This window comes from Salmo salar, chromosome ssa27 (genome assembly GCF_905237065.1).
Source record: "Salmo salar chromosome ssa27, Ssal_v3.1, whole genome shotgun sequence".
NCBI classification, from domain to species: Eukaryota; Metazoa; Chordata; class Actinopteri; order Salmoniformes; family Salmonidae; genus Salmo; species Salmo salar.
The window spans coordinates 26175670-26197754 of record NC_059468.1 but is presented as its reverse complement, the minus strand read 5'-3'; the positions used below and the strand labels follow the sequence as shown (position 1 = coordinate 26197754).

At 46.7% G+C, this 22085-nt stretch overlaps 1 protein-coding gene across 1 annotated transcript in view; it reads right to left on the bottom strand.

Annotated features, from left to right (window-relative positions):
- LOC106588826 (collagen alpha-2(VIII) chain) overlaps positions 1-22085 on the bottom strand; it is a 106224-nt gene that overhangs the window by 9517 nt on the left and 74622 nt on the right. Inside the window, exon 2 of the mRNA XM_014178286.2 lies at positions 16144-16334. Coding sequence (XP_014033761.1) covers positions 16144-16300 — 157 coding nt within the window. The 5' untranslated portion in view covers positions 16301-16334. The remainder of the gene's footprint in view (positions 1-16143; positions 16335-22085) is intronic.

Below are 22085 nucleotides of genomic sequence, written 5' to 3'. Positions count from 1 at the left end.
AACTATGACTAGGTCAACCATGACTTGGTTAGCTATGACTGCTATGACTGAGTTAACTACAACTGGGTCAACTGTGACTGTGTTAACTATGACTGGGTTATTAGTGTGTAGAGTGGGTCAGAGTAGTGTGTCGTCTCAGTGTAGAGTGGGTCAGAGTAGTGTGTAGTCTCAGTGTAGAGTGGGTCAGAGTAGTGCGTAACCTCAGTGTAGAGTGGGTCAGAGTAGTGTGTGACCTACAGGCATACTATGTTCTGAGCCCTGGACAAAGCAGGTCGCTGGGGTCGAGCAAGGCCTAGGCATAGGGTCATCAGGGTCATCAATAACAATCCAGAAAGTAGAATAGCTCATATGATGTAATGGATTGATATATTTTCAAATTGAATGTCCTGGATATACAGTACCAGTCAAAAGTTTGGACACACCTACTCATTCAAGGGGTTTTCTTTATATTTACTATTTTCTACAATGTAGAATAATAGTGAAGACCACAAAACTATTAAATAACACATATCATGTAGTAACCAAACAAGTGTTAAACAAATCAAAATATATTTTATATTTCAGATTCTTTAAAGTACCCAACATTTGCCTTTACATTTTAGTCATTTTTAGCAGACACTCTTATCCAGAGCGACTTACAGTAGTGAATGCATACATTTCATAAACTTTTTTGCTGGCCCCCCGTGGGAATTGAACCCACAACCCTGGCGTTGCAAACACCATGCTCTACCAACTGAGCTACAGGGAAGGCTTGATGACAGCTTTGCACAGTCTTGGCATTCTCTCAACCAGCTTCATGTGGAATGCTTTTCCAACAGTCTTGAAGGAGTTCCAACTATGCTGGGCACGTGTTGGCTGCTTTTCCTTCACTCTGAGGTGCAACTTATCCCAAACCATCTCAATTGGGTTGAAGTCAGGTGATTGTGGAGGCCAGGTCATCTGATGCAGCACTCCATCACTCTCATTGGTCAAATAGCCCTTACACAGCCTGGAGGCGAGTTTTTGGTCATTGTCCTGTTGAAAAATTATAGTCCTTCTAAGCACAAACCAGATGGGATGGCATATCGCTGCAGAATGCTGTGGTAGCCATGCTGTTTAAGTGTGTCTTGAATTCTAAATAAATCACAGACAGTGTCACCAGCAAAGCACTCCCACACCATCACACCTTCTCCTCCATGCTTCATGGTGGGAACCACACATGCGGAGATCATCCGTTCACCCACACCACGTCTCACAAAGACACAGCGGTTGGAACCAAAAATCTCAAATTTGGACTCATCAGACCAAAGGACAGATTTCCACCAGTCTAATGTCCATTGCTCGTGTTTCTTGGCCCAATCAAGTCTTTTCTTCACATTGGTGTCCTTTTAATAGTGGTTTCTTTGCAGCAATTCATTCATGAAGGCCTGATTCACACAGTCTCCTCTGAACAGTCGATGTTGAGATGTGTCTGTTACCTGAACTCTGTGAAGCATTTATTTTGGCTACAATCTGAGGTGCAGTTAACTCTAATGAACTTATCCTCTGCAGCAGAGGAAACTCTGGGTCTTCCTTTCCTGTGGCGGTCCTCATGAGAGCCAGTTTCATCATATCGCTTGATGGTTTTTGGGACTGACCTTCATGTCTTAAAGTCATGATGGACTGTCATTTCTCTTTGCTTATTTGAGCTGTTCTTGCCACAATATGGACTTGCTTTTTATACCAAATAGGGCTATCTTCTGTATACCACCCCTACCTTGTCACAACACAACTGATTTGCTCAAATGCATTAAGAAGGACAGAAATTTCACAATGTACTTTTAACGAGGCACACCTGTTAATTGAAATGCAATCCAGGTGCATTTCAAGCTCATGAAGCTGGTTGAGAGAATGCCAAGAGTGTGCAAAGCTGTCATCAAGGCAAAGGGTGGCTACTTTGATGAATCTCAAATATATTTTCATTTGTTTAACACTTCTTTGGTTACTACATGATTCCATATGTGTTATTTCATAGTTTTGATGTCTTCACTATTATTCTACAATGTAGAAAATAGTAAAAATAAAGAAAAATGAATGAGTAGGTGTGTCCAAACTTTTGACTGGTAGTGTACATCATTTTTGATCATTAAAAGGCAGAGTTCACAGCCAACTAATATCGAGGGTGGATGGTTATTCAACAGCTGGACAGTTGTTGTTTTTCTGACAAACTTTGAGCCACAGTACCTTAGATCAACACTTGGTTTGGTGGGAGGGTTTAGCAAACACATTAAGTAGGCTACCAGTAGTTTATAACTGGGCACATGGATTTGAAAACAACAAAAATCCCATTCATCAACGTTGATGAGAAATTTGAGTTTTGACGTACATTTATTAAAGGGTAATCTGTGATTCCTACATCCATTGTTGGAGTTTTTAATTCTTGATATACAATGCCTTCAGAAGTATTCATACCCCTTGACTTATTCCACATTTTGTTTTATTACAGCGGGAATTCAAAATGGATGAAATAGTTTTTTTCTGAGATATGAGATATTTCTGTATTTCTTTTTCAATAAAATTGCAAACATTTTAAATAACATGTTTTTACTTTGGTATTATGGGGTATTCTGTGTAGATGGGAAAGAGAAAAATAAATTCCATCCATTTTGAATTCAGACTGTAACACAACAAAATGGGGTATGAATACTTTATGAAGTCACATACCCATTGATTCTTGAGAAATATAATTTATAAATGCCTCATGAGCTTAGTTCAACTGTCATAACCCATCAGAACCCAAAATATACGCTTGTTTTACTCCTTTGTTGATAAACAATGTAATTGTAGCTAAACAAACACTGTTAGCCTCAAAACATGGTTAAAACTGTAATTTGGATTTAATGGATGGCCATTCTTTGCATCCATAGCCCTGTTTATGAATTTACATTTCTCCAGCCTCATCCCTGAGCTATTTCCCAAATCAATGGCGGGTGACCGCTTTGTTGTTTGAACCACAGATTGCCCCTTTAAACATCATCAAAATGGTTTGTTGGCAATGTTTTACATACATTTACTTATATACAGCTATTAACTATTGAGCAATACTAAAGGGTTTTGATTTCCCAGTTATGCCTATTTTAATTGTGCATAAGGTTATGCAAATGAAATGTAGTCTCATGGCCACTAGGTGGAGGTAGCTGCATGCCATTTGAACTAGGCTCCCAAAGACAACAACAAGTGTGTTAAGGTTCAGCATAGCTGATCAAGGCTACCACTTGTTGATCCCAATCCATCATTAAACTCTTAAAGCAGGGTACAGGCCTGCTTTATGCTGGCACAGGATCCACCTCATGCCATAACTTCAGGTAGCCTATGTTCATGGACATGGGAATGGACATTCTCCCCAGGAATTTTCTTTGATTTTGACAACTGGGATTTGCTTTTCTCAAACAACATTTCATGGTGAGATGTTGAAAACATGCCTGTCATGAAAGGAAATTGTTCTGAGGTAGCTAGGGCCCCTTGTCCCCCATAGAATAAACTGATCTACGATATGTTGAGTGACTCTCGGTTCAAAAGGCACTCGACATGAAATATGGTACATGGTTGGGGGCAAGTTTGGTTATGGGAAGCTGACAGAGAAACCACTGGTCGTTAGGCTACTGTTTGTTTAGCTCCTCTGTGGGGGAAAAACATTGTGAAACGCACAACTAGTTCTCACAGTCTCATGTCAGAATAAGACATTCATCCATGTTCCTCAAATTTCGAAGTTATTGCAAACGCCAAATTGTATAAAAGTTAACGTTAGGCATTAACCCCTGAAATCTTAAGGTTAGGCATTAACTCCAAATGGTAAGGGTTAAGGGTTGGGATAGACTTTTAAAAAACACACAAAAAACTTTCTATTGCTGGATTTCAAACTTGCAACCTTTGTAATCAGAGGCAAGTGTTTACGCCATCTGCCATCCCCGTCCACAATACTTTAGCAATACCGAAACCTACTTGAAGATAACAATGCTCACTGTTGCCCCTAGTGGCAGGTTTCCACATAATCTCCCGACGTCCTCAGACATGGATGGACGTCGGATACTGACTTGTATCACGTGTGACCTGGCTGGAGACGCACATGCCTGCGTCTCACTAACGCAGCACTCTCACTAACGCATTACATAACAACAGAGAGAGCGAGAGCGAAAGAGAGAGGCATATGAAGGGACATCCATGCACAAACATCTATAGAATCTGTCTTTATATATCTCTTTCTCTCGCTCTCTCTCCCTCACTTTCTGTCTCCTCTTCTCCATCTCCCTCTCGCACACACATACACAAACACAGTGCCTGACTGTCTTAGTCTACGTGAAAATCACTGGTAACAGCAACCAGATGGTGGGAGGAACAAGGCCTACCAGATCCTTCACACACACTCACACACACCAACACACACACAAACACAGTGCAGAGCCTAGCGGAGCCCAGAGGAGCTCAGTAAACAGTGGCAATCAGAACCCCATCAGACCTATTGAAGACCTGCCAAGTCCTACTAGACCCAGAGAGAGCAAGGAGCCACAGTTTCCTCTGAGCATTTTTACTGCCCACGAAGGACAAATAAAGCAAAGGCATTACAACACAAATATATGTGTCTGTCCTGTCTCAATCTGGGATGACCTCCATATCAAATATACAACCTGGACGGAGTTGAGGGAGAAATAGATATATAGATGTTTTATACTGTTTCTTCACTGTGTGGGATGTTTTTTTTTAAGGGGGGCTGAACTTGCAGCTGGGCGCCGAATTGATGATTACTTCCCACTGGGCACATACTGATTGAATCAACATTGTTTCCACGTCATTTCAATGAAATTACATTGAACCAACGTGGAATAGACATTGAATTGACGTCTGGGTCCAGTGGGTTGAGTTCTGCCAGATGTGGGCAGGATTGAAATAAACCCAAGGAAAACTGTTACAGTACTAATCATTTTTTCCTATAATCTCGCAAATCTCAGTTTAAGATGAAACTGACTTCATGTTCAAAATGATCCTATTTACACTTTGTAGTAAATTTTTGCACTATAATATCTGTTTTTGACTCATATCAATGCCACATAGGTCGCTTTCAAAACAAGAAGTTGCTTTTTAGGGGCAGTCACTCTTTAATGTCTGTTTCTGATGATATTTTGTCCTACTAGTACTTTGTACTGTTGAAACGATGTTTGGATATTTTACTGTATATACTGTAGATCATGAGGTACTACTGGCCATCTGGGCGAGGCAGCGAAATGCTACTGGCAACCTCAATTGGGATTGAAATACAAGAAAATGGATTTGGATAGATCAATAGCTAAGGTTATAATATGTTGGTAAAGACTGCTATAACAAAGCAGGGTAACTATATTGGGAGTGTATATTTGTAATGGCTGTCAAATGGAGTAGACCAAGGCGCAGCGTGTTGAGTGCTCATCATGTATTTATTTTACTGAGAACACAATAAACAAAGAAATAAAACCCGACAGCCAAACAGTTCTGTCAGGTTGGCGACACTAAACAGAAATTAACCACCCACAAAACCCAAAGGAAAACAGGCTGCCTAAGTATGGCTCCCAATCAGAGACAACAAGATACAGCTGTCCCTGATTGAGAACCATACCCGGCCAAAACAAAGAAATACAAAACCTAGAAAAAAGGACATAGAATGCCCACCCTAGTCACACCCTGGCCTAACCAAAATAGAGAACAAAAACCTCTCTATGGCCAGGGCGTGACAGTACCCCCCCAAAGGTGCGGACTCCGGCCGCAAAACCTGACTCTAAAGGGGAGGGTCCGGGTGGGCCTTCTGTACGGCGGCGGCTCTGGTGCGGGACGTGGACCCCACTCCACCTTCGGCTTGGCCCACTTAGGTGGCGCCTCTGGAGTGGGGACCCTCGCAGCGGGCCCCGGACAGGCGGGCGACTCTGGCAGCTCCGGACTGGCGGGCGACTCTGGCAGCTCCGGACTGGCGGGCGACTCTGGCAGCTCCGGACTGGCGGGCGACTCTGGCAGCTCCGAACTGGCGGGCGACTCTGGTAGCTCCGGACTGGCGGGCGACTCTGGTAGCTCCGGACTGGCGGGCGACTCTGGCAGCTCCGGACAGGCGTGCGACTCTGGCAGCTCCGGACAGGCGGGCTGGGGAGACATGCAGGACGGCTGGCTCTGGGAGCAGGCACAGGACTCACCAGACTGGGGAGACATGCAGGAGGCCTGCCTCTGGGAGCAGGCACAGGACTCACCAGGCTGGGGAGACATGCAGGAGGCCTGGCTCTGGGAGCAGGCACAGGACTCACCAGGCTGAGGAGACTTGCAGGAGGCCTGGCTCTGGGCGCAGGCACAGGACTCACCAGGCTGGGGAGACATGCAGGAGGCCTGGCTCTGGGAGCAGGCACAGGATAGACCGGGTCCTGGGGACGCACTGGAGGTCTGCAGCGCACGGCCTGCACAACCCGTCCTGGCTGACTTGTCACTGTAGCCCGGCACGGGCGAAGTGCTGGCACAGGGCGAACTGGGCTGTGCTGGGGAATGATGGCTGCCGTGCGTAGAGCAGGCGCAGGGTAGGCTGGACCTAGGAGACGCACTGGTGGCCAGATGTGCTGCGCCGGCGCACTTCTCCCTGGCTGAGTGCCAACTCTAGCACGGCACTTGCGGGGGGCTGGTATCGACCGCACCGGACTGTGCGTGTGGATGGGCAAGACCGTGCGCACTTCCGCATAGCACGGTGCTCTCCACGTCAACCGCTCCCCACGGTAAGCATGGGGAGATGGCTCAGGTCTATTGCCTGACTTCGCCAATCTCCCGTGTGCCCGCAGCCCCCCCCCTCCCAGATTTTTTTGGGGGGCTGCCTCTCAGACTCCCGTAGCTCCCTTAACTTGTCCTCTCAGAATCGACATTCCGACTCCCATGTCCATCCTTCTTCCCGGTGCTCCAATCCACACTGCTTGGTCTTCTTTTGGTGGGTGGTTCTGTAACGGCTGTCAAATGGAGTAGACCAAGGTGCAGCGTGTTGCGTGCTCATCATGTATTTATTTTACTGAGAACACAATAAACAAAGAAACAAAACCCGACAGCCAAACAGTTCTGTCAGGTTAGCAACACTAAACAGAAATTAACCACCCACAAAACCCAAAGGAAAACAGGCTGCCTAAGTATGGCTCCCAATCAGAGACAACGATATACAGCTGTCCCTGATTGAGAACCATACCCGGCCAAAACAAAGAAATACAAAACCTAGAAAAAAGGACATAGAATGCCCACCCTAGTCACACCCTGGCCTAACCAAAATAGAGAACAAAAACCTCTCTATGGCCAGGGCGTGACAATATTGAGTTGAACTGAGTGAGAGAACTCTATCTGAACTCACAATTTGTAAGAAATTAGGGAAAACCATCATTGCTTTGCTTACATTTACAGTTTACATCCTACACATGCTAACCATTGTAATCAAAGTGCTGAACTTTTAGCATCTCTGTCAACAATGAAAGATATGGGGAGCGTTGGCTCCTTTCTTTTATCTAATTTATCTCTCTGTTTTCCTAGAACATTGTCACCCTCACTTTCACTGTCAGGGAACGTAAAGTTCTCTTTGGCTCTGTCATCATCAACATATCCCTATTTCTAATCATCCAATTTCCATTCACAGACCTACTTCTCCCTCTCCTCTCCTTCCACTTTCTTCTCTCCATCCCCTCCTCTAGTGCCTCCTCTCCACTTTTCCCATGCTCATCCTCTTTTCCCATGCTCCTCCTTTTTTCCCATGCTCCTGCTTTTTTCCCATGTTCCTCCTCTTTTCCCATGCTCCTCTTCTTTTCCCATGCTCCTCTTCTTTTCCCATGCTCCTCTTCTTTTCCCATGCTCATCCTATTTTCCTATGCTCATCCTATTTTCCCATGTTTCTCTTCTTTTCCCATGTTCCTCTTCTTTTCCCATGCTCCTCTTCTTTTCCCATGCTCATCCTATTTTCCTATGCTCATCCTATTTTCCCATGTTCCTCTTCTTTTCCCATGTTCCTCCTCTTTTCCCATGCTCCTCCTCTTTTCCCATGTTCCTCCTCTTTTTCCATGCTCCTCCTCTTTTCCCATGTTCCTCTTCTTTTTCCATGCTCCGCTTCTTTTCCCATGCTCCTCCTCTTTTCCCATGCTCCTCCTCTTTTCCCATGCTCCTCCTGTTTTCTCATGCTCCTCCTCTTTTCCCATGCTCATCCTATTTTCCCATGCAACCCTTCTTTTCCCATGCTTCTCCTCTTTTCCCATGCACCTCCTCTTTTCCCATGCTCCTCCTCTTTTCCCATGTTCCTCCTCTTTTTCCATGCGCCTCCTCTTTTCCCATGTTCCTCTTCTTTTTCCATGCACCTCCTCTTTTCCCATGCTCCTCCTCTTTTCCCATGTTCCTCCTCTTTTTCCATGCTCCTCCTCTTTTCCCATGTTCCTCCTCTTTTCCCATGCTCCTCCTCTTTTCACATGCTCCTCATCTTTTCCCTTCTCATCTCTTTTATTGTCTCATCTCTCTGCTATTGTGACGTTCGTCGTAAGGAGTAGACCAAGGTGCAGCGTGTTGAGTGCTCATGATAAATATTTATTATTATATTCAGAACACTAATACAAAACAATAAACAAAGAAACACGAACGTCACGTTCTGCAGACTTCACTGAGCAAAAAAACAAGATCCCACACTGAAGGAGGGAAAAAGGGCTGCCTAAGTATGATTCCCAATCAGAGACAACGATAGACAGCTGCCTCTGATTGGAAACCCTACTAGGCCAATCAAAGAAAAAAAAACATAGATATATGACACATAGAATGCCCACCCCATGTCACACCCTGACCTAACCAAACAGAGAAAAATGGCTCTCTCAGGTCAGGGCATGACAGCTATACATTTAGTCTATATTTTTGACCCTGAGCTTCCAAAAGCCACTCAACACAGAAGCTGCGAGGCACATCTTAGCATTCATATGCATTCAATCATGGCTGTGGCTTATACAGGCAGAGGCTTCTATGTAAGGTTAAAGCTATAGGTTAATCCTTAAGAGTCTTTTGACTCTCCACTGTGCCAATCTAAATAACACAACAAAAAAAGCCCATCAAAATCCGTCAGTTTAAGATAGAGATATCAGCTTGGGCTGCGTCTCAATCCATCTGCAGTAGAAGGTGGCCGACCTACTGCGGTGTTTGTCAGGTCTTCTCACGAAAACCTCTGTAGCATCCCAACGGTTTGGCCGTACTCCCGAGGGAGTACGATGGAGCAGCAGCAGGGTGCCAGGGGTTTCTGCTACAGATTGATTTATACCTGGCTACCATGAGGCTGACTCCCTCGGGAGAGGAGAGTGTGAGCCTCCTCGTGTCCTGCCTGACGGGCCGAGCGTTGGAATGGGCCAACACTGTATGGAATGGCTGCGACTCAGCGAAGAAGAACTACCCTGAGTTCACCCGCCATATCCGGGCCGTATTCGAACACTCTCCAGAAGGCCAGGCGGCGGGTGAGCGACTGTTTCATCTTAGGCAGGAGACGTGGAGCGCGCAAGACTTTGCTCTGGAGTTCCGGACCTTGGCTGCAGGGGCCGGGTGGAACGACAGGGCCCTAATGGATCATTACCGGTGCAGCCTCCGGGAGGATGTCCGCAGGGAGCTAGCGTGTCGGGAAACTACACTATCCCTGGATGAACTGATTGACATGTCCATCCAACTGGACAATCTGATGGCTGCCCGCGGGCGTTCAGAAAGGGTCCTGTCAGTTCCACTTCCTAGCCCTCCCACGCCCATTCCCATGGAGCTAGGAGGGACCGCATCTAAGGGAACCGGAGGAGGGCGCTCCTCCTGCACCAATTGTGGTCACCGAGGACACACGGCCGACCGGTGCTGGGGGGGGGGTCCCTCTGGGAGTCGAGAGGGCAGGCAGAACACTCCTCGTTCACCCCAGGTGAGTCAGCACCAACCTCACCCAGAACCCTCTGTTGGTCACATGTTTGTTTACATTTTTTTTCTTGATTTTTCTCCCTGTTCCCAGCATAAGGCGCTAGTCGATTCAGGCGCAGCGGGGAACTTTATGGATCGCGGACTCACCCTCAAGCTGGAAGTTCCACTGGTGCCGTTAGATTCCCCCTTCCCCGTGCACTCCTTAGATAGCCGGCCATTAGGGTCAGGGCTGGTCAGGGAGACCACGGTGCCACTGGACATGGTAACGCAGGGGAATCATAAGGAGTGAATTAGTTTCTTCCTTATAGATTCACCTGAGTTTCCGGTGGTGCTGGGGCTGCCTTGGCTGGCCAGTCACAATCCCAAGATTTTGTGGAAACAGGGGGTTCTCCAGGGGTGTTCAGAGGAGTGTTCAGGTAGGTGTCTGGGAGTTTCCATCGGTGCCACGTCGATGGAGAGTCCAGACCAGGTTTCCACTGTGCGCATTCCCCCTGAGTATGCCGATTTGGCTCTCGCCTTCTGTAAGAAGAAGGCGACTAAATTACCACCTCATCGACAGGGGGATTGTGCAATAAACCTCCAAGTAAACGCTGCGCTTCCCAAGAGTCACATGTACCCATTGTCCCAGGAGGAGACGTTGGCTATGGAGACATATGTCACGGAATCTCTGGGACAGGGGTACATTCGGCCTCCATTTCACCCGTCTCCTCGAGTTTCTTTTTCGTGAAGAAAAAGGGGGGAGGTCTGCGTCTGTGCATTGATTATAGAGGTCTCAATTCCATTACAGTGGGGTTCAGTTACCCACTACCTCTCATCGCTACGGCTGTGGAATCATTTCACGGAGCGCGTTTTTTCACGAAACTGGATCTCAGGAGCGCGTAAAATCTGGTGCGTATTCGGGAGGGAGACGAGTGGAAAACCGCATTTAGTACCACATCGGGCCACTATGAGTACCTCGTCATGCCGTATGGGTTGAAGAATGCTCCAGCCGTCTTTCAATCCTTTGTGGATGAGATTCTCAGGGACCTGCATGGGCGGGGCGTGATAGTGTATATCGACAATATCCTGATTTACTCCGCCACCTGTGCCGAGCATGTGTCCCTGGTGCGCAGGGTGCTTGGGAGACTGCTGGAGCATGACCTATACGTCAAGGCTGAGAAGTGTGAGTTCTCCAAACGAGCCGTCTCCTTCCTGGGTTATCGCATTTCCACCTCGGGGATGGTGATGGAGTGTGACCGCGTTAAGGCCGTGCGTAATTGGCCGACTCCAACCACGGTGAAGGAAGTGCAGCGGTTCTTGGGATTTGCCAATTACTACCGGAAGTTTATCCGGGGTTTTGGCCAAGTAGCGGCTCCCATTACCTCACTGCTGAAGGGGGGCCGGTGCGTTTACGGTGGTCGACAGAGGCAGACAGAGCTTTCACCCAGTTGAAGGTACTGTTCACTGATGCGCCTGTGTTGGCGCACCCGGACCCCTCCTTATCATTCATAGTGGAGGTGGACGCGTCCGAGGCTGGGGTGGGGGCCGTGCTATCTCAGCGCTCGGGTACTCCACCGAAACTCCGCCCCTGTGCTTTCTTTTCCAGGAAGCTCAGTCCGGTGGAGCGCAACTATGATGTGGGGGACCGGGAGCTGTTGGCTGTGGTCAGGGCTCTGACCATGTGGAGACACTGGCTTGAGGGGGCTAGACACCCTTTTCTCATCTGGACTGACCACCGGAACCTGGAGTATATCCGGGCAGCCAGGAGACTGAACCCGCGTCAGGCACGGTGGGCCATGTACTTCACCCGATTTCAGTTCACTATTTCATATAGACCAGGTTCCATGAACACCAAGGCCGATGCGCTGTCCCGTCTTTATGACACTGAGGATCGGCCCATCGATCCTACTCCCATCCTTCCAGCCTCTAAGCTGGTCGCACCGGTGGTATGGGAGGTGGACGCGGACATCGAGCGGGCGCTACAGGTAGAGCCTGCGCCCTCTAACTGTCCCGCAGGCCCTAAGTACGTTCCGCTTGGTGTCCGTGATCAATTGATTCGATGGGCTCATACACTACCCTCGTCGGGTCATCCTGGGGTGGCGAGGACAGTGCTAGGCCTTAGGGCGAAGTACTGGTGGCCCACCTTGGCTAAGGACGTGAGGTTTTATGTCTCTTCCTGTTCGGTATGCGCCCAGAGTAAGGCTCCTAGGCACTTTCCAAGAGGGACGTTACAACCCCTCCCTGTTCCACAAAGGCCGTGGTCTCACCTGTCGGTGGACTTCCTTACCGATCTTCCCCCGTCTCAGGGGAATACGACGGTTCTGGTGGTGGTGGATCGGTTCTCTAAGTCCTGCCGTCTCCTCCCGTTGCCCAGTCTCCCTACGGCCCTGCAGACTGCGGAAGCTCTATTCACCCATGTCTTCCGGCACTACGGGGTGCCGGAGGACATCGTTTCTGATCGGGGTCCCCAGTTCACGTCCCGTGTATGGAGGGCATTTATGGAGCGCCTGGGGGTCTCGGTCAGCTTGACCTCCGGTTATCACCCCGAGAGCAATGGGCAGGTGGAGAGAGTGAACCAGGTGGTGGGTAGGTTTCTGCGGTCGTACTGCCAGGACCGGCCAGGGGAGTGGTCCAGGTACATACCTTGGGCCGAACTGGCACAAAACTCACTCCGTCACTCCGTCACTCATCCACTAACATGTCGCCATTTCAGTGTGTGTTAGGCGACCAGCCGGTCCTGGCACCGTGGCATCAGAGTTAGACAGAGGCTCCTGCGGTGGAGGATTGGGTGCAGCGCTCCAAGGAGACCTGGAGGGCTGTCCAGGAGGCCCTTAAACAAGCAGGGGGACGGCAGAAGAGGAGCGCTGACCGCCACCTCAGTGAGGCCCCCTTATTCCAACCGGGGGATAGGGTCTGGCTCTCGACCCGAAACCTGCCCCTCCGCCTGCCCTGCCAGAAGCTGGGTCCACAGCGTGTAGGGACCTTCAAAGTCCTGAGGAGAATAAACGAGGTGTGTTACAGATTAAAACTCCCTTCTTATTATTGTATTAACCCCTTGTTTCATGTGTCTCCACTCAGGCCAGTGGTAGCTGGTCCCTTACAAGACGGTGAGGTGCCGGAGGTCCCTCCGCACCCTCTGGACATCGAGGGGTCCCCGGTGTATACAGTACGTACCATTCTGGACTCAAGACGCCGGGTGAGGGGCCTGCAGTACCTCGTGGACTGGGAGGGGTACGGCCCGGAGGAGAGGTGCTGGGTGCCGGTGGGGGACATACAGGATCCATCACTGTTGAGGGATTTCCATCGCCTCCACCCGGATCACCCTGCGCCTCGCCCTCCGGGTCGTCCCCGAGGCCGGTGTCGGTGCGCTGCGGGAGCCGCGCGTCGGGGGGGTACTGTCACGACTCCTGCCGAGGGTGAGTCCTATCCCTGTTCGGGTGGCGCTCGGCGGTCGTCGTCACTGGCCTACTAGCTGCCACCGATCCCTTTTTCCTTTTCTGTTGGTTTTGCCTTTATTTGTTGCACCTGTGTTCTATTTAGTTATTAGATGGGTATTTAAGCCCGTCTCTCCACCTGTTCTGTGTGCGGGCTTGTTTCGTTCTTTCACACTGTGTGTTGTGTAGTGGAACGTGTTTTTGTGTGGGACTTTGTATTTTGATTACGCCCTGTTGTATTTTGGGTGAATACTCTTTTTGGTGGTGCGTCAAATAAAGCACTATAGTAACGCTCTTGTTTCCTGCGCCTGACTCCACACCCACGACGTCCATCGTTACTTAGAGTTGATCAGGTTGTTGATTGTGACCTGTGGAATGTTGTGACACTCCTCTTGATTGGTTGTGTGAAGTTTCTGGATATTGGTGGGAATGTTAACACACTGTCCTGCACGGAGATCCTGAGCATCCCAAACTTGCTCAGTGGGTGACATCTCTGGTGAGTATGCAGGCCATAGAAGAACTGGGACATTTTCAGCTTCCAGGAATTGTGTACAGATCCTTGCGACATGAGGCTATGCATTATCATGCTGAAACATGAGGTTATGGCAGCGGATGAATGGCACGACAATGGGCCTCAGGATCTCGTCACGGTATCTCTGTGCATTTAAATTGCAATCAATAAAATGCAATTGTGTTTGTTGACATCAGAAAACAGCTCGCCCACAAGCCGCCTTCTGCCATCTGCTCGGTACAGTTGAAACCGGGATTCATCCGTGAAGAGCAAACTTCTCCAGCATGCCAGTGGCCATTGAAGCTGATCATTTGTCCACTGAAGTTGTTACGACGCCGAACTGCAGTGAAGTCAAGACCCAGGTGAGGACTATGAGCACGCTGATGAGCTTCCCTGTGACGTTTTCTGACAGTTTGTGCAGAAATTCTTTGGTTGTGCAAACCCACATTTTCATCAGCTTTCCAGGTGGCTGGTCTCAGATGATTCTGCAGGTGAAGAAGCCGAATGTGGAGGTCTGGTTGAACGTACTGCCAAATTCTCAAAAATTATGTTGGAGGCAGTTTATGGAAGAGAAATTAAGATTTAATTCTCGGGCAACAGTTCTGATGGACATTCGTGCAGTCAGCATGCCAATTGCACGCTCCCTCAAAACTTAGGACATCTGTAGCATTGTGTTGTGTGACAAAACTGCACAGCGGCCTTTTATTGTCCCCAGCACAAGGTGCACCTATTTAATGATCATGCTGTTTAATCAGCTTCTTGATATGCCACATCTGTCAGGTGAATGGATTATCTAGGCAAAGGAGAACTGGTTGGCTCAAATGCATTAATTAAGAAGGAAAGAAATTCCACAAATTAACTAGACACACCTGTTAATTAAGATTCATTCCAGGTGACTACCTCATGAAGCTGGTTGAGAGAATGCCAAGAGTGTGCAAAGCTTTCATGAAAGCAAAGGGTGCCTACTTTGATTAATCTCAAATATAAAATATATTTTGATTTGTTTAACACTTTTTTGCAAACTACATGATTTCATGTGTTATTTCATAGTTGTGATGTCTTCAGTATTATTCCACAATGTAGAAAATAGTAAAAATAAAGAAAAGCCCTTGAATGAGTAGGTGTGTCCAAACCTTTGACTGGTTCTGTATATATATATATACTTCCTGAGCTTTCTTATATATTTCTTATATCTCCTAAATATAGGACAGACACTTCAAAACCTTATTTCTTAGATACATTTTTGGGGAATTTATGAATGCGTTATTCATCAACGGGCTATAGTAATAAAGGACAAATTCAATATTTGATCACATGTTTTTTTAGATTGTCTTTTTTTTATTTTTTACATAAAGGGGTCCAAAAATTAGCTAAATGATCCATGATATGATCATCTTAAAACATTTCCATATGTTAGCATATGTTCACTCTGCATACCTTTAACACTGGGTGACGTACTTCACACACACACATGCACACGCACGCACGCACACACATACACATTCACACACACACACATTTGTTTTACTAATCCTCGTGGGGAGTGTCACGTCCTGGCCAGTATAAGGGTTAATTGTTATTGTAGTTTGGTCAGGACGTGGCTGAGGGTATTTGGTTTATGTGGTTCGGGGTGGTGTTTTTCCTAAAAGGGCATTTGATTTAAGTATTCCGGGGTTTTTGGGCACTGTTCCTTGTTTACGTATTTCTATGTTGATCTAGCTGGTTGTATGTCTATGTTTGGTTAATTGGGGTGGACTTCCAATTGAAGGCAGCTGTGTGGTGTTGCCTTTGATTGGAAGTCCTATATTAGTTGGGTGTGTTTGTCTGTGTATTTGTGGGAGATTGTTTCTTGTTTAGCGTGAGTGAGCCTAACAGGACTGTCTGTAAATCGTGAGTTCGTTTTTGTTATTTTTGTATGTTCGTTTTGAGTTTATTAAATGTTCAAAATGAACTATCTCAACTCTGCTGCATATTGGTCCTCATTTTCCGATGATGATTTCGCCATATCGTCAAACGACGAAGAAATCCCTGACAGGGAGCAAACAATTGGTTCCCGCTCAAAATTTATTTTCCCTAACCCCTAAACCTAACCCTTAACCTAACCCTAACAGTAAACCTAAACCTAACCCCTAAGCCTAAAATAGTATTTTTCCCTGTGGGGACTGGCGAAATGTCCCCAATTATCCGAAATGTCTTTGTTTTACTATCCTTGTGAGGACTTCTGGTCCCTACAAGGATAGTAAAACCAAAAAGACACACACACACACATATACAGTACACACACACCTACAAACACACATACAGTACACACATACTCACCGAGGAACTGTCCCTTGCCCTCTCGGAAGGGGGGTCCCACGGGACCCTTCATCATGGGCTGCATGTACTTCATCTGGGGCATGGGGGGGTAGCCTCCCCCAAGGACGCGTCCTCCCAGCAGCAGAAGCACACAGACAGGAGCCAACAGCATGGTCATTAGGCTCCCAGGCTCCAGGCTCAGCCACTAGCAACTGTAATGGAGAGAATGAGAAAAAGGAGAGGTGGAGAGATGATATAATGATTATGGTCATTGGAGAGAGAGAGAGAGAGATGTTTCCCAAGCCAATAAAGCCACTTAAATTGACATTGAATTGAGAGAGAGAGAGAGTTTTGGTCATTCTGGAAAACAAAATCATATTCTCTTGAATGACAAAAAAATACTTGATACTGAGATGAAGCAGGATACTTTTCACATTTCTGATTATCTGAAACCATGACAGTGGGTCGGTCTGATAAGTATTAGAACTCTACTGCCAGTGGGTCGGTCTGATTAGTATTAGAACTCTACTGCCAGTGTGTCGGTCTGATAAGTATTAGAACTCTACTGCCAGTGGGTCGGTCTGATAAGTATTAGAACTCTACTGCCAGTGGGTTGGTCTAGGTAGCATTAGAACTCTACTGCCAGTGGGTTGGTCTGATAAGTATTAGAACTCTACTGCCAGTGTGTCGGTCTGATAAGTAGTAGAACTCTACTGCCAGTGGGTTGGTCTAGGTAGCATTAGAACTCTACTGCCAGTGGGTTGGTCTAGGTAGCATTAGAACTCTACTGCCAGTGGGTTGGTCTAGGTAGCATTAGAACTCTACTGCCAGTGGGTTGGTCTGATTAGTATTAGAACTCTACTGCCAGTGGGTTGGTCTGATAAGTATTAGAACTCTACTGCCAGTGGGTTGGTCTGATTAGTATTAGAACTCTACTGCCAGTGGGTTGGTCTGATAAGTATTAGAACTCTACTGCCAGTGGGTTGGTCTGATAAGTATTAGAACTCTACGCCAGTGGGTGTATTAGAACTCTACTGCCAGTGGGTTGGTCTGATAAGTATTAGAACTCTACTGCCAGTGGGTTGGTCTGATTAGTATTAGAACTCTACTACCAGTGGGTCGGTCTGATAAGTATTAGAACTCTACTGCCAGTGGGTTGGGCTAGGTAGCATTAGAACTCTACTGCCAGTGGGTTGGTCTGATTAGTATTAGAACTCTACTGCCAGTGGGTCGGTTTGATAAGTATTAGAACTCTACTGCCAGTGGGTCGGGCTAGGTAGCATTAGAACTCTACTGCCAGTGGGTTGGTCTGATTAGTATTAGAACTCTACTGCCAGTGGGTCGGTTTGATAAGTATTAGAACTCTACTGCCAGTTGATCGGTCTAGGTAGCATTAGAACTCTACTGCCAGTGGGTTGGTCTGATTAGTATTAGAACTCTACTGCCAGTGGGTTGGTCTTGGTAAGCATTAGAACTCTACTGCCAGTGGGTTGGTCTAGGTAGCATTAGAACTCTACTGCCAGTGGGTTGGTCTAGGTAGCATTAGAACTCTACTGCCAGTGGGTTGGTCTGATTAGTATTAGAACTCTACTGCCAGTGGGTTGGTCTAGGTAGCATTAGAACTCTACTGCCAGTGGGTTGGTCTGATAAGTATTAGAACTCTACTGCCAGTGGATCGGTCTAGGTAGCATTAGAACTCTACTGCCAGTGGATCGGTCTAGGTAGCATTAGAACTCTACTGCCAGTGGGTCGGTCTGATAAGTATTAGAACTCTACTGTCAGTGGGTCGGTCTGATAAGTATTAGAACTCTACTGCCAGTGTTCAATGTTCAACGGCCTAAGTTGAGTTCCAGGAGGACAGCCAAGGATGTCATTCAAACATCCAGGTGTAGCGTCCATGCGTGTGTGTTTGTGTGTGTGTGGGTGTTTGTGTGTGTACTGTATGTGTCCATTTGTGTGTTTACTGGATGTGTGTGTGTGCTGTATGTTTTTAAGTGTGTTTTGGACCCACCCAGGTGCCATGGTGGCCGTGCCAGGGCTGGGTCTGGGCTAACGTGTTATTGGCTGGATGTTTGTTTGACCTGTCAGAGCTCAGCTGGGCCTGTTTGCTTTAATTTATCGTTTCATCCTCATGTTACCACCACCAAATATTTACAGAACCCTGATCAGGTGCAAGAGGGAAACCACCACTGGATGAGGTTGTGTGTGTGTGTGTGTGTGTGTGTGTGTGTGTGTGTGTGTGTGTGTGTGTGTGTGTGTGTGTGTGTGTGTGTGTGTGTGTGTGTGTGTGTGTGTGTGTGTGTGTGTGTGTGTGTGTGTGTGTGTGTGTGCGAAGCATAAAGTGGATGCATCCAAGGGTGTGAAAATAGGACAATTTCCTCTCCTCCCTTTTCCTCCTCTGTAGTTTCTGTTTTGCGACTGATGGTTTTCAGAAGCTCTCTAATGATTAGAATTGACATAAGTTGAAATCCCAACCCTGCCCTAGAATACCCTGATGTTTCTACACCTCCATATAGCAGGAAACAGAGAGACAGGGACTACACCTCCATAAAGCAGAAAGCAGAGAGACAGGGACTACACCTCCATAAAGCAGGAAGCAGAGAGACAGGGACTACACCTCCTTAAAGCAGGAGTCAGAGAGACAGGGACTACACCTCCTTAAAGCAGGAGGCAGAGAAACAGGGATAACCACACCTTCACTTCATAGATCTTCACAGAAATCTCTTCCCAATTATTCCCACTCATAATAGAGAGACACGTGATCGTATACAAATGTAAGCAGGATGTGAAATTATTATATTTTAGTCAAACATTATATCTGTTTGGGCTTCTTGCGGTCAATTTTCAGTCAACAAAGTATTTGTAATTTGAATCTAGTCGATGATCCCTGGCCTAAAAAGTGACTAGCTAGCTAATAATACATAATTTTACTTACTTGAATAAGTTCTTCCACTGCCTCTGTTTTTGGGTCCCTTAAAAAAACGAAATAAGGGGCAATCTTCACAATATTTTAGATGGTAGCAAAGCACCTTTGTGACGTTTTGACTTTAACAGCGTAATCCACTTTCAATTTCAATAAATATAAATTGCGGACTGTAGACCACACTTGATAACTTGAAAACTAGCACTTGAAACTAGCATAGGCAACAACAACTCCCCAGATGGAAAACAATGACGAACATAGCACACAGCAGCCCTTCTATTGGCGTGTGTTTAGAGGGTTCTTAAGATGTTACAACAAATTAAAATCTTGCCGCTGGGATCCAGTGGACCATTCAAACCGTTTTTGCAATACAAAATTCTGCAGACCTCCAAGGGAGGCGTGACAATGACGCGATTTTGGAGGTATGGCAAAGCATATACTGCAGGGCTCCTCTCTAGGCACTCTGAGCAGTGAGCTGCCCTTAGTCTCTGGTAGTTCGCTGGCTCTCCTACCCTCTCCTTCCACTCTTTTATCTATCCCTTGTTCCATATGCTCCCTTCGTCATTGCACTTCTCTGGCTATCCTCCGCTCTTTCATTTCACACATCCCTCATCCTCTCTTCTATCTTTATGTTCTCTCTGGTATTCTGAAGGAGGGCTTTTGACCTCACAGTGATGCTCGCACTGCGACCATTAGGTGGTTTGAAGCCCAAAGTTTGGTGGTTGGACTTGTGTTACTGTGCTGTAGTGTTTTATTTATATTATTTCTGGAGGACTAGAGCTTTGTATAGTAGTAGTAGGAGCCCACACTGCCACATATGTCAAGTCGTTCTCGTTAAGCCTTGGACACTAAACTGTTTTGATAGAGTTTGGCCAAAGCCATTTTAAGGGCGTTTTAAGCCTTCAAGGGTGCTGCTTACCTACTTATTAAATCACATCAATGAACATATTGGTTCTTATTCTGCAAAACTCTGTATTTTGATCTGTGTAGTTTTTGAGACCCAGCATTTGGGTTCTTAGCACTGGGTTCTAAGGAAGTGTCGGTGCTAAGTACTTCAAAAGGTGTTCGCTCCATCACCGTGTGTGGTGAGTTCGTATCTGGTTCTGTTTAGTAGCTCCACTCTTTTCCTGTGGTTGTTTGGTGCTGGTGAGCAAATCATTTGGTGGTTGATGTCTGATTCTACAGCCAGGTTAGGCTGTGTTTTTCAAAGCCTTCACCAAGCTCTTGTAATTAGTCATGTCTGGTGTGTGTGCGCGTGTGTGCGCGTGTGTGTGTGTCGTGTGCGTGTGCATGTAGAATCCCGCTGAAAAAGACCGACTTCCTCTCACTACTCATACTGTTTGGATCTATAGCCCAATCCAGGAAAAACATGATCACGAGAGAGACAGAGAGAGACAGAGAGAGAGACAGAGAGACATAGAGAGAGAGAAAGACAGAGAGAGAGAGAACAGTGGTAGCCCAGTGGTTGGTTCTTGGCTAAGGGTGTGTTGTTTTGTGGTGGGAGTAATGTAGACGAGTGTTACTGTGCCCAGCGTCCTGCAGGCGTCTGAACATTCACACTCACACTCACACACACACACACACACACACACACACACACACACACACACACACACACACACACACACACACACACACACACACACACACACACACACACACACACACACACACACACACACACACAGGTCTGCTGCTCCACAACCACCACACAATCTGTTTATCAAATGTTTTTCTTGAAAAGCTCTGCAGACAAAGTCTCACGCAATCCTGTGTGGCTGGCCACACCAGCCTGCTCCCGGCCTGGGACACACACACACTCAGTCTTACACACACACATTAGCCCCAAAAACTTGTTGATGCAAACATTTGAATATCTAACGACTCTACACTCTTAGAAAAAAAGGGTTCCAAAAAGGTTCTTTGGCTGTCCCCATAGGAGAACCCTTCTTTGTTCCATGTAGAACCCTTTTGGGTTCCATGTAGAAACCATCAATGGTAAAATATGGCATTTCTTTCTATTTCATGGTCAAATATGGCTGGTTTACTTCCTGAAAAGTTTGTTTTATTCCAGTAGAATAACTGGTGAACACTACCACTCTTCAACCACTACAACATCACAATGCTGGAGATCATGACCAAACCTCAACCACAACCACATGGCATAACTGGAGAGCTTCACCATACCTTAACCACAACCACATGTGTACAACCAGATCTCAACTTCAACCACATTACAGCATAACTGTCCACTATTGGCAAACTTCAACCAAGAGCATAACCATATTAACTTATAGACCACAACCACAAAGCAATACCCAATGTCTCACCTCAGCAACTGAAGCACCCTACTTCAGTAAGGCCCTAGTGAATCTGCTCTACTTTAGCTCAATACTGAAAGAAAGCCCTTTTCCTAAGTACCTTACTTCCCATTGAAATACCTTACAATCCATTGGCACCTGGTCTCCCTTGAAATTGGAGGACGGGTCATTGTAATGGCTGCAGTGGAATTAATGGAACGTTCATTATTCCATTCCAGCCATTACTATGAGCCATCCTCCCTTCACCAGCCTCCACTGTTACAATCTGAATGCTGACTCTTAACCGAAGATAGAAACATGACACAGACAGCTGAAAAGAACTTTCCTATGCCACTCTCTCAGCCAATTAGTGGTAGTATAACTAAACATCAATCCAGTCTTAGAGGGAGTAGGCAAAGCAAAAACACACAGCCCACAAGGGCAAGGCTGAGTGACAGTGTTAATAGCTTTACAAGCCGCATGATTACAATGCAGCCCATGGAGAGGGGCTCTTGTAAACACCAAACAAACACTACACACACTCATATGAAACTAATACAAACACACCCAGTCTTACAAACAGCTGTTGTTCAGTATGTAAGCCATTTTGACATGCCCTTTTGACACACAGACTGCTTATTGAGTAGGATGTGCCTGTGTGTGCGCGACAGAGTGTGTGTGTGTGTGTGCCTGTGTACCATTTGTACCGCACTGGTGACTTAACACACTGTTCTTATTGA